The 12,826-nt window shown below is 41.8% G+C and overlaps 1 protein-coding gene across 1 annotated transcript in view; it reads left to right on the top strand.

The window, feature by feature from the left end:
- Positions 1–12,826, top strand: part of sgk1 (serum/glucocorticoid regulated kinase 1) — a 94,119-nt gene that overhangs the window by 63,088 nt on the left and 18,205 nt on the right. The window contains exon 3 of the mRNA XM_033020930.1: positions 2,491–2,563. Within this exon, the coding sequence (XP_032876821.1) occupies positions 2,491–2,563 (73 nt within the window). The remainder of the gene's footprint in view (positions 1–2,490; positions 2,564–12,826) is intronic.

Here is a 12,826-nt window from a genome sequence, read left to right as displayed (position 1 = left end):
TCAGGACACACAATCTGCTCACGCCTGTTACTTCCGATGCCCACAGTTCCTCGTCATTTGTGCTGCCTGCCCGCTTTAGTGATGTCAGTGTGCGGCTATTGCTAACCGCGCTGTTCTTGGCCGCGTGCCTTCAACTTTGGGCCAACTTGAGAGTAGCCAGCACCACTTAAACCCAGCCTGTACTCTGTGAGGCTGCAGCAAGACGCTAGCATGTACCCGGGAGGCACCAGAGAGTGGCAGAAGATGCAAGAGAGTGTGCGCTCCTTGTTATTTGTTTCTGAACTGGAGGCCTTGGTGGATGTTGTGGAGGCGAAGAGGCCTGTAATCCCCTGGAGTCTGAAGACCCAGGTTCATTGGCCTCTATAAAATTGAAAATTACTCATCCTACCTCTTCAACTTCTGACTTTAGACTTAGGCATAATTCCAATGTCTTCTTTAGACTTTAGAGATACAGGACGGAAACAGGCCCTTCGGCCCTCCGAGTCCGCGCCGACCAGCGATCACACCGCACACTAGTACTATCCTACACACTACAGACAATTTACAATTTTACCAAAGCGAAACAACTTACAAACCTGTATGTCTTTAGAGACATTTGGAACTTTGCATGGTCCAGGGGCAGATGGGAAATTCCCTAGACAGTAACACGAACATGATGGTTTAACATGAAGTTTTCTTGTGTTAAGATTTAACTGTCAGCAACTTCTCTGCAGGACATATTTGAATGAATGAATGAATGAATAAGTTTATTGGCCAAGTACGTACACATACAATGAATTTGCCTTGGTGCTCCACTCGCAAGTAACAACATGACATACAGTAATAACAATTAAGAATGACACATAAAACATTATGCTTCTTAACTGTAACATTAACTGTCTTCAAAATAAATAGGCATAGGCAGCAAGGTGGCACAGGGGTAGAGTTGCTGCCTCACAGCGCCAGAGACTCGCGTTCGATCCTGACTACGAGTGCTGTCCGTATGGAGCTTGTACATTCTTCCCGTGATCGCGCGGGTTTACTCTGGGTGCTCCGCTTCCTCCTACACTCCAAAGACGTAGAGGTTTGTAGGCTAAATGGCTTGATATAATTGTCCCTAGTGTACAGGATAGTGTTTGTGCACGGAGATTGCTGGTCGGCGTGGACCCGGTGGGCCAAAGGACCTTTTTCCATGCATATAACTAAACTAAACTAAACTAAACTAAATGAAGTTTTAATTAATGTTTAAAATAAAGGCAACAGATGACCGACAAAACCCTCCAGTGAAGCAAGAAACTCCAGCATGCTTCAAATCCATTCCAGTGTACTGAGAGCGACATGAAAGTTAGTAGCTTGCCTTTGTAGAAGTTCCAGATGTTAACTGTTTTCATGCATCTAATCTATTCAGTAGATGAGATTTACTGTGAAAGATTTTGGTCATATCTTTCCAAATTAATCCAAAGCTGAAAAAATAATTATTTGGAGTCAAATCTGTGAAGTCTTCTGATGATAGGTTCTCTTTATGTGTCATCAATTTCTCTTTCCTGCCACAGGTTAAATGTTCCAACTTCTCTAATACAATTGTTCTGGTTACTTGCTTCTTTTTTTTAATGCTCCCACTTTAATTCATAGAAAAACGTAAGAGTTCTACTTACTGCTGTTGTCAGTGAGCAGGTTCTCTGCTGGTCGTGCTATGAAACTGAGTTGATAAAGAAAGACCCATGTTTCAGTAGCAATAGAAAAGGCGATACACAAAGTGCTGGAAGACCACAGCAAATCAAGCAGCATCTGTGGAGGTCATGGACAGAAGATGTTTTGGGTCAGGACCCTTCCTGGGCTCTTTCTTTGCAAATCGTTGGGACAAAGACTGAGTAAAATTCAGCCAGGGTCCCTGCTAATGAAGGCAAGACTGAGGTTAGATGGCACGTTGGTGCAGCGGTGGAGTTGCTGTCTTACAGCGCCAGAGGCCTGGGTTTGATCCTGACTACGGGTGCTGTCTGTATACGTTCTCACCGTAACTACGAGGGTTTTCTCCAGGGGCCCCGGTTTCCTCCCTCATTCCAAAGATGTTTGCAGGTTAATTGGCTTTGGTAACGATTGTAAATTGTCCCTAGTGGCTAGGATAGTGCTGGTGTACGGGGATTGCTGGTTGGCGCAAAGCTGGTGGGCCGAAGGGCCTCTTTCCGCCCTTTAGCTTTAAACTAAACTAAACAACTACCCACGTACTACAGGGGGAAATGGACATGGTGGGACAGGCCTTTACAGTAGTCTCTTCTCCTTCAATAAGATCTCACGTACACTTGTTTGGCCTCTTTGATCTGAAATGATTACTTATCATGTGGGAAATAACAAATTGATCACGTGACATTGTGCACTGAACTTGGTGGATTAAAGTGGAAAGACGTGAAGTGCTCCTAATTCTTGCTTGATAATTTGCAATGCTTTATTGTTCAATAAATTACAAGAGTAAATGGTACAATATGATGACTTACGTTGTTAATATTACTACAGGAAAAGAAGCAGTGTCAAGGTGAAAACCGGAAACAAGCATCTGACAAAGTCTACACAAACAACTGCAATCCAGGTACAATTCGTCTGAAGTATATGGACATTAGGTCATAAGTAATAGGAGTAGAATTGGGCCATTTAGCCCATCAAGTCTCCTCTGCCATTCAATCATGGCTGATCTATCTCTCCTTCCTAACCCCATTCTCCTGCCTTCTCCCCATAACCCCTGACACCTGTATTAAACAAGAATATATCTATCTCTGATTTAAAAACAGCCACTGACGGCCTCCACAACCTTCTGCGGCAAAGAATTCCACAGATTCACTAAAGAAATGTCTCCTCATATCCTTCCTAAAAGAACGTCCTTTAATTCTGAGGCTATGACCTCTAGTCCTAGACTCTCCCACTAGTGGAAAGATCCTGTCCACATCCACTCTATCGAAGCCTTTCACTATTCTAACCTCAATCCTCTTTTAAACCTCAAATCAATAAACATATTTAAACTATCAATTCCCACAAACTTTGGAGTGATTGTTTCAACTATATATTCAGCTTATATTTTAGCTATATCCGAAGAATTGATTATGCTGGATAATTAATATCATGCTAAGAAAGCACATGATAGCAGAAGAACCAACAATGAATGGAGTAAACAAAGTAGGAAACCTGAAAGGTGTTTCAAAGTTCAAAAAAAAAAATCTGGACATATTTGACTGTTGTGAATCTGTTTGTAAAGTAGGATGCAAAGATGTTTTAATGGGAGTCGGTCAAGTGCTGTGTAAATGCTTTGCATGAAGCATTACATGGGGAACAGAGGCAGGAAATGCAGAGCCTTGTTGGATGAGCAAAGAGGTCAGAACAAGAGTGATAGATCAGTTCCATGCTTTTCACGAGAAAAGCGAGTTTCCATCCTTACATTTCAATTCTAATGGATATACACCTAAATTTAAAGATTATCTTTCACGTAACACAGTCTGACAGGATGAGAACTTGGACAAGGAATGCAGGGGAATCCATGTCTGTCCGTGGTCTCCAGGAATAACACAGTGGCACAACAGTGAGGGACTAACCTCGGAAAGATGAATAATGGACCTGGGTATCAGTGAAAATTCCCAATGGTGGCTGTGCCCTCGGGATCTGGGCTCTTAAATCTGAAATTTCCTTTTCTATCCCTGAAACTATCCCTTAACTCCCCCTCCTTCGCCACCACCCCCACCCCACACCTCTCCACCACCACCTTTAATACACGGTTCAAGACGTGTTTCTTTGACAAATTCTTTACTCATCTATGTATCATATCATGTAACATCTATAGGACTCACAGTGAGTAGATGGAAGTAATAGTGAGAAATAAAAAGGTCCAAAGAAGGTAGAAGGCCATCCTGGAGAGTCCATGGTCGGAAGAAGGGTCTTGACCCAAAACGCCACCCGTTCCTTTTATCCAGAGATACTGTCCGTCCCGCTGAGTTACTCCAGCATTTTGTGTCTATCTTCGGACTCACAGTGAGGTTGTGCCTGATTCTGTTCCAGTGAAGAACCAAGGGTTGTTTTGCAATGATCGCAGCGTTTTTGTTGGAGAAATGATGGGCAGATGTTGTCTAAAAGCCAGCAAATTATTCACGTTTGTCTTTCTCCTCCAATTTATGACACCCCTCAAAGTCCACCCCATCTCCACACAGGAAATTTACTTTGAGAAAAGGTAGGTTTGCCAGTGAAATTGATTTGATAATGGAGGGGATTAATGTCATGTACGTACGTAAACTTGGAACCATCTAAAGTCATTCCTGATTACTGCAAAATCCTGAGTGTAACATTTGGCAAACATTTATAGTACGTTTTACATTCAAGGATAACCCATATTTCTCCAGGATTGATCAATTACTCTTGAGGTGTTCTCACTGTAACACAACATGAGCAATTAATTGGCTTTGATTACATTGCACATATGTAAGTAATACTTAGGAACTGAATACTCATTCGTTAGAAACTTAATAAGTTATGTGATTTAACGGCCTTCATCTGTTAAATGAGGTGTTTTGTGACGTGTTAAAAGGTTAATTAACCTTTAGTTTATTTATCACAATAAAGTATAATTCATGCTAGCATTTTCAACCTTACAAAGTCTGAAGGTTAAAAACTATTGTAAACCCTTAAACAGTCTGTGAGAGGTAAATGTCAATACCCTGCATAATTTACATTATCACCGAGAGATAGAAAAAGATTAGAGCCCAAGGTACGTTTGCAAATTGGATCCAAAGTTGACTTGGTTTATAGGAGATAGAGGGTGATGGTGAAGGGTTCCTGCTGTGATAGGAAACCTGAGATCAGACTGGACCACAGAGATTAGTGCTGTCTGTTAGGTACATTAATGATTGGGTTAAGAGTGCAGGAGGTACACACCAATGCCTCTATTTCCTCAGAAGACGACGGAAATTTGGCATGTTTCCAGTGAATTACTAATTTCTACTGGTGCACTGTAGAAAGATTCCTGTCACAGTATGGTAACTGCTCTGCTCAACACCATAGGAAATTTGCAAGAATTGTTGTCGCAGCCCAGACAATAGAGACAATAGACAATATTGTCTATCTCCATCTACACTTCCCTCTGCCTTGCAAAAGTAGATAACATAATCAAGAACCATTCACACCCAGGTCATAGAATCATAGAACCATAGCAAAATAGGTGCAGGAATAGGCCATTCGACCCTTTGAGCCAGCACCGCCAATCAGTATGATCATGGCTGAGCATCTAAAATCAGTACCCCGTTCATACTTTTTCCCCAGATCCCTTGATTCATTTAGCCCAAAGAGCTAAATCTAACTCTCTCTTGAAAACATCCAGTGAATTGGCGTCCACTGCCTTCTGTGGCAGAGAATTCCACAGATTTACAACTCTCTGTGTGAAGATGTTTTTCCTCATCTCAGTCCTGTGGCCTACCCCTTATTCTTAAACTGTGACCTCTGGTTCTGTACTCCCCCAACATCGGGAACATTTTTCCTGCATCTGGCCTGGCCAATCCTTTACGAATTTTATATGTTTCTATAAAAATATCCTCTCATCCTTCCAAATTCCAGTGAAAACAAGGCCAGTCGACCCATTCTTTCATCAAATGTCAGTCCCGCCATCCCAGAAATTAACCTATTGAACCTACGCTGCGCTCCCTCAATAGCAATAATGTTCTTCCTTAAATTAGGAGAGCCAAATTGCACACAATACTCCAGGTGCGGTCTCACCAAAGTCCTGTACAACTGCAGTAGGACCTCCCTGCACCCAAACTCAAATCCTCTCGCAATGAAGGCCAACATGCCATTAGCTTTCTTCACTGCCTGCTGTACCTGCATGCTTACTTTCAGTGACTGATGTATAAGCACACTCAGGTCTCATTGCACCTCCCCTTTTCCTAATCGGACACCATTCAGATAATAATCTGTCTTCTTGCCACCAAAGTGTATAACCTCACATTTATCTGCATTATACTGCATCTGCCCACTCACCCAACCTATCCAAGTCACCCTGCAGCCTCATAGCATCCTCATCGCAGCTCACACCGACACCCAGCTTTGTGTCATACACAAACTTGGAGATGTCACATTTAATTCCCTTGTCTAAATCGTTAATATATTGTAAATAACTGGGGTCCCAGGCAATGTTCGCTCCAATTTTTAGTGGTTCGTGTGCGCAGAAATCTTGTATTGTGCAATGTTTTATGCTGTTACAAATGTGTGTGCGCATTAAATTATTGTGCAAATATAAACCTGAAATTGTTTCATGATATTTTTGCCATAGCCTCTCCCTCATGACTAATAAAATTGTATTGCCATGTTTTAATATAATACAAATACCATATTTGTAGAAATATGAATGCAATTTATGAAGTTATGTATTCAGTTAATATTTTATCTTATACTTTGAAGCTTGAACTACTTTGTTGAGTTTGTTGTTCCATTAAATAAAATATCAATGAGTATTTATTATTTTTAAATTGATAAATTTCTTTCAATAACAACTCAATAAGCCAGCTACAGAATTTAAAATGGATCTTCGTAAACTGTACAATAAAGTCAATATTATGAGATTTTTACAAATAAGTATAAATTATATACTGTATAATACTATAATTATTGATTACTATATTTTAGGTAACATTGTTGTGTCTATGACATACAGACTCGTGAATGCTTTCATTTTTCAAATGAGAGTTCTTTATTTTAACACTAACAAGTTCTCTCCCCCCCCCCACTTCCGCCCCCCCTCTCTCCTCCCCCCCCCCCCCCCCCCCCCCTTAAGAGAGAGTTAGAAAGAGCTCGAAGGGTTAGTGGCTTTCACGCTCTTTTCCCCCCTTTTAATTAACCCCTTTGTCCTCCTCTGTTGGGATCTAAATTTCTTCCAGTCCTCCGGTTTGCTGCTTCCTCTGGCCAATTTATATGCCTTTTCCTAGGATTTCCTTGATGTCCCTCGTTAGCCACGGTTGAGCCGCCTTCCATGTTTTATTTTATCGCCAGTCAGGGATGAACAATTTTTGGAGTTCATCCATGCGATCTTTAAATCTTTGTCCACCATCAACCCTTTAAATATAATTTGCCAGGCTATCCTAGCCAATTCACATCTCATACCATCAAAGTCTCCTTTCTTTAAGTTCAGGACCCTAGTCTCTGATTTAACCGTGTCACTCTCCATCCTAATGCAGAATTCCACCATAGTATGGTCACTGTTGCCCAAGGGGCTCTGCGCAACAAGATCGCCAACTAATCCCTCCTCATTACTCAATACCGTGTCTAGGATGGCCTGTCCTCTAGTCAGTTCTTCTACATATTGGTTTAAATAAACATCCCGTATACTTTCCAGGAAATCCTCCTCCTCAGCGCTGCTACCAATTTGGTTGGCCCAATCTATATGTAGATTAGAGTCACCCATGATAACTGCTGCACCTTTGCTGCACATATCCCTAATTTCCTGCTTGATGCTATCCCCAACTTCCCTCCTGCTGTTTGGTGGTCTGTACACAACTCCAACAAGCGTATTCTGCCCTTGGCTATTTCGCAGTTCTACCCATACCGATTATACATCATCCAAGCTAATGTCTCTCCTTGTTATTGCATTAATCTCCTCTTTAACCACCAATGCTACTACACCTCTTCCTTTCTGTCTATCCTTCCTGAATATCGAATACCCCTGCATGTTTAGCTCCCAGCCGTGGTCACCCTGGAGCCATGTCTCCGTAATTCCAACTATATCATATTCCTTAACTACTAACTGCACATTCAATTAATCCACCTTATTACAAATGCTCCTCGCATTAAGGCACAGATTTGTTTTTCTTATCTCCCTTCTACCTTTTGCTTCTGTCCTCCTTTTATGGCCCTCTGTCTCCTTGAATTGGTTCCCATCCCCCTGCCCTGTTAGTTTAAATGTGACCTTTCCTACACTCTCTTTCCCATTAACTGCACGCATATGCTTCCACTTTGTTGACTCCACCCCCCCCCCCCCCCCCTCCCTCCCCCTCCCTCCCTCCCCTCCCCCTACTGTTTAGTTTAAATCCACCCGAGTAGCACTAGCAAACCTGCCTGCCAGAATGTCGGCCCTCCTCCAATAAAGTTTCCTTCTGTACAGGTCACCCCTGCCCCAGGAGAGATCCCAGTGATCTAGAAATCTAAATCCCTGCCATATGGTTAGCATGAACATGATGGGCCAAAGGGCCTGTTTCTGTGCTGTGTGGTTCTATGAATCTATTATGCCAAGGCTGTAATAGGAACTAACATGCTGTTCCATTTGATGGGTAGAAGATATGTTTTACTCCTCTAGTAGTCTTCTTCTCTCACTCTCACACTGATATGTAGCTTTGAGGGTATCAATCAAACTTTGGTTCCTTGCCTGAACAGCAATGTTTTTACAAATAGGCCAAAGCAGCCCATGTGGGAAGAATCTCTGTGCAGATGGATTGAAAACTATAACTTAACCAGTCAACCACACACTTGCACCTTTCAACAAAACTCCCTGGCTAACAATCAGGAGAGTACGCTGATATGTTTCCCCTTTATTAATTCATCTTCACTGAAGCTCATGGTAACAGCTGATGAGAGTAATCCAGCAGCATGGGACTCATTAAATCCATCAAATTTGGTGTATCCGTGAAAGGTTTGAGTCAACCCTTGCAATTGGGATACATACTTGCCCGAGGTAAACATCACTAACAATTGTCATCTTACTGGAGGACTTTTTTTTTTCCAACCTAGAAATGAGATTCAAAGGCAAAAGGAAATGAATAAAAGAACGTGCTTAAAGTTGTATTCTCAAGCAGTGAAGTTAATAGGATTTGTTCATTCTAAAAGTTAAAGTTAAAAAAGGATGATGTGAAAAAGAGAATTGAGACAGAAAGAACAAAGAGAAAGCAAACAGGTCTTCTTCTTATAGAAACATAGAAACATAGAAATTAGGTGCAGGAGTAGGCCATTCGGCCCTTCTTCTCCTTCTTCTTCTTGCGTTTGAGGCAGCAGAAGTTGTGCCACAGGGTGATGCCATCCGGTTCGACATCCGCAGGTGGCCGCACTAAATAGGGCGTATGCTCCGGGTTGGCGCCAATCTGCGGCGCTGCTGCTGTCTGTTTGTTGTCGTTCCCTGACTGAGGTCAGTTGACAGGACTCACCAAGGGGAGGTCGACAACATGAGCCCCTATCAAGCAGGTTATGATTGATTTATTTTACTCGTGTCTAGTTCTCTCTTCCCTATCCCTGAGATCGTGCCTCGGGACTAGCACGTATAAATTAGTCTCAAATTACTGTTAAATTTGTACATTTTGCCCCTGTTTAACATCAAAAGTAGATGGACTTCTATCCCAACACTGTTGCATTCAGTGCCACTCTAAACTAGATATCTCACCAGGAGAAAGTCTATCATATTTCTTTGTACGGCATCTTAACATTATAAATTGCTCCAACTTACACAGAGGGGGACCAAAATATACCATATTTCTACATGACATAGAAGGAGGCCTTTTTGGCCTATTGAATCTATGTCATATTGGGTCATGGAGTCATCCTACATGGAAATAGGCGGTGCAGCCCAACGCAACCAGGCAGATCACAGAGAAATCCCATTCCCCCAACTAAATTTCCCTGTAACCTATTTTCCGAACTTACCCTTCAACCCATCCAGATTCTACCACTCACGTTCCCACTTTGAGAACCGTTACAGTAGCTAATGAACCTGTCAGTGAAGGAGGCCAACTACATGAGAATAACTACAATGGAGCAGAGATATATTAACGCTAAGGTTGAAGGTAGAGAGGTAAAGTGGTGATGATGCTGTGTGTTGTCCTTGAGACGGGCAAAGCTTAATCGAGAAAGATGCACCATAGAAAGCATGCTGTCAGGTTGCACCACAGCTTGGTTTAGGAACAGCTCTGCCTAGAGCGCATGAAATTGCAGAGTTGTAGATGTAGTCGAGTCCATCACACAGACCTCGCACCATTGACCATCCACACCTCACGCTGAAGAACAGCCAAACACTGCAGAAGGTAGAGAAGCTTGAAGGTATGCACCATCAGACTCAGTGACAGCTTCTTCCCCTCTGTTATCAAGCTTCTAAACGGTCCTTCCATAAGCTCATGTACTGCCTGATTCATCCTTATCACATTGAGGACATTGGACTTTGGCTGTGGAACTGATGCGCTACAACGTGCTACAAGGCTGAGAACTATATTCTGCACTCTGTATCTTCCCCTTGGCTCTATCTATTGTGTTTGATTGTTTTTGATAAGTGGTAGGAACAGAATTAGGCCAATCAAGTGAACTCTTTGTGTGTGGTCTATCTGATCTGTTTGGATAGCATGAAAACCAAGCTTTTTACTATTGTCAGTACATGTGACAATAATAAAATTAAACCTAAACCTAAAATCTGTAAATGTGCCAAGTGTTACTGCGCGACTCCACTGCCAGAAGCCTGCGGTGCATATTGTCTACCTGCTAACACACTTTCTCCTCTCATTGCTTACATGTCCTCATGACCAGGGCACTGGCCTATCTGACTGAGGGGAAACACAGTTTAAGTGGTCACTAAAAAAATACATATTGTTATTTTGTATAAATGATAAATTGCCTTACAGATCTGGTAACTTTAGACCATTCCAATTCTCCGCTGAGCAAATGGATTGTTTATTGTGACTCAATATTAATTTTCCCATCAGAAGAATGGGAATTTACTGGGGCGGTACAGTGGCGCAGGGGTAGAGTTGTTGCCTTACAGAGCCAGAGACCCGGGTTCGATCCTGACTACTGGTGCTGTCTGTACAAAATGTGTAAGTTCTCCCTGTGACCCCGTGGGCCTTTCTCTGGGTGCTCTTGTTTCCTCCCACACTCCAAAGACGTACACGTTTATGGGTTAATTGGCTTCTGTAAATTGTAAATTGTCCCTAGCGCTTCGGATAGTGCTAATGTACAGGGTGATCGCTGGTCGGTGCAGACTTGGTGGGCCGAAGAACCTGTTTCCGCGCTGTATCTCTAAACTCTAAAAGTCTAAAGTCGACATTGGAAAGTTTAGGTGCCTTTTCCATTATGCCTTGATGACGTTTGGATTTTTCTTTATTACCAAAGCATGAGATTGGAATTAATGCTTCCGTCCATGTCCTATAGAATGCTTCTAATGTGAAATTACATGTAATGGGCACGCATTATTCTGATAATACAAGTTTGCTCTATAAGCTTGATGCCAGAATGCAGGTGAAAACCATGATGCTTTATTAGCTGGTACATGTTAAGGTCAAGAAAAAAAGGTCAAGAAAAGGAATTCTCTGCCACAGAAGGGAGTTGAGGCCAGTTCATTGGCTATATTTAAGAGGGAGTTAGACGTGGCCCTTGTGGCTAAAGGGATCAGGGGGTATGGAGAGAAGGCAGGTATGGGATACTGAGTTGGATGATCAGCCATGATCATATTGAATGGCGGTGCAGGCTCGAAGGGCCGAATGGCCTACTCCTGCACCTATTTTCTATGTTTCTATGTTTCTAAGAATAGAGTTTGGTGAGTCCGAATTGTTTTTTGTTTCATCAACAGTGGTTTTGAAATGATGAGTTATCACTGCCTTAATTATAAACTTTCTTCACTTTTGACAAGACCAGAGAAGAATTTGAAATATACTCCATTATGTGAAGATGCACTTCATCAAATAGAGCGCCATAGATACAGTGAAATAAACCGCTGATTTATGTAGCATATGTGATATCCTGGAATCTGGATACATTTCTTGATAAACCAAGAGCTTTATATAATATTTATATGATTGTGCGAGCATACTTGTTTACAAATTTGATGGTTGCTATGGCAGCACAGTTATCCTGCCAGCAATTACATAAATTAATCTGAGCCTTCATTGTACATTTGGCAACCAGCAATATCAGGTTGGAGATTTCAAAGAAGGATCTGACGTGATGATTTGCATCTTTTTGGGGCTGGCTGCTGGATTTTAAATTTGTCATGCTAAAAAGAGGTACTTTCTTTATTATCCTTAATTCAGTGGGTGTGGTGTAATTAAAGTTCTAAGTTAGCAATTATGACCGTTAGTCATGTCTATCACACGGTGACATCATTTTGTTTTTAACTCAACGGCAGTGATCAAAAAGATGAAAGGAAATGTTTACTCCATATTTCTCCTGATGCAATGCTGTGGGCTGGGGTGCCATTGCAAGGGAGTGAGTAGTCTCAGGATTCCAACGCGAGTAATTCTTTACAGGACCACAACTTCAATTTCAACAATACAAAAGGGACATATTGCAGATGCTGGAAATGTGAAGTTAAAAGTAAAAACGATGAAATTCATGTTTTCAAATCAATAACCGTCTATTAGCTTGGGAAATAATTTGGAGGTACAGGTAGAGATTAAATGACAAGAATAATGCTGGTATAAGATAATATAGATGGCAACTGGGTCAAATTCAGGGTCTGCAGTTAAAAATGGTTATGTGTAGGAAGGAACTGCAGATGCTGGTTTACACCGAAGATAGACACAAAATGCGGGAGTAACTCAGCGGGACAGGCAGCATCTCCAGAGATGTTGCCTGTCCTGCTGAGTTACTCCAGCATTTTGTGTCTACATCAAATGTCATCCCTAGAGGAGATGGAAATGGGTATAGTAGGGGCAATATTTAAAATTGTTGAATTGAATCACGTCCAAATGCTTCAATGTGGATGTTCCAAAATTGGAGGTGGTTATCCAAGCTTAAATTGATCAGACAGGACATTATGGTTTGTGCCCTTGCAGGGATGTATCCAATATTACGATAGGAGGTCAGGATGGGAATGATATGGAAAATTAAAGTGACAAGGAGTTTTGGGGGTTACATTTTGAAG

Source organism: Amblyraja radiata, chromosome 5 (assembly GCF_010909765.2).
Source record: "Amblyraja radiata isolate CabotCenter1 chromosome 5, sAmbRad1.1.pri, whole genome shotgun sequence".
NCBI lineage: Eukaryota > Metazoa > Chordata > Chondrichthyes > Rajiformes > Rajidae > Amblyraja > Amblyraja radiata.
This window is presented reverse-complemented; position numbering and strand designations above follow the sequence as displayed.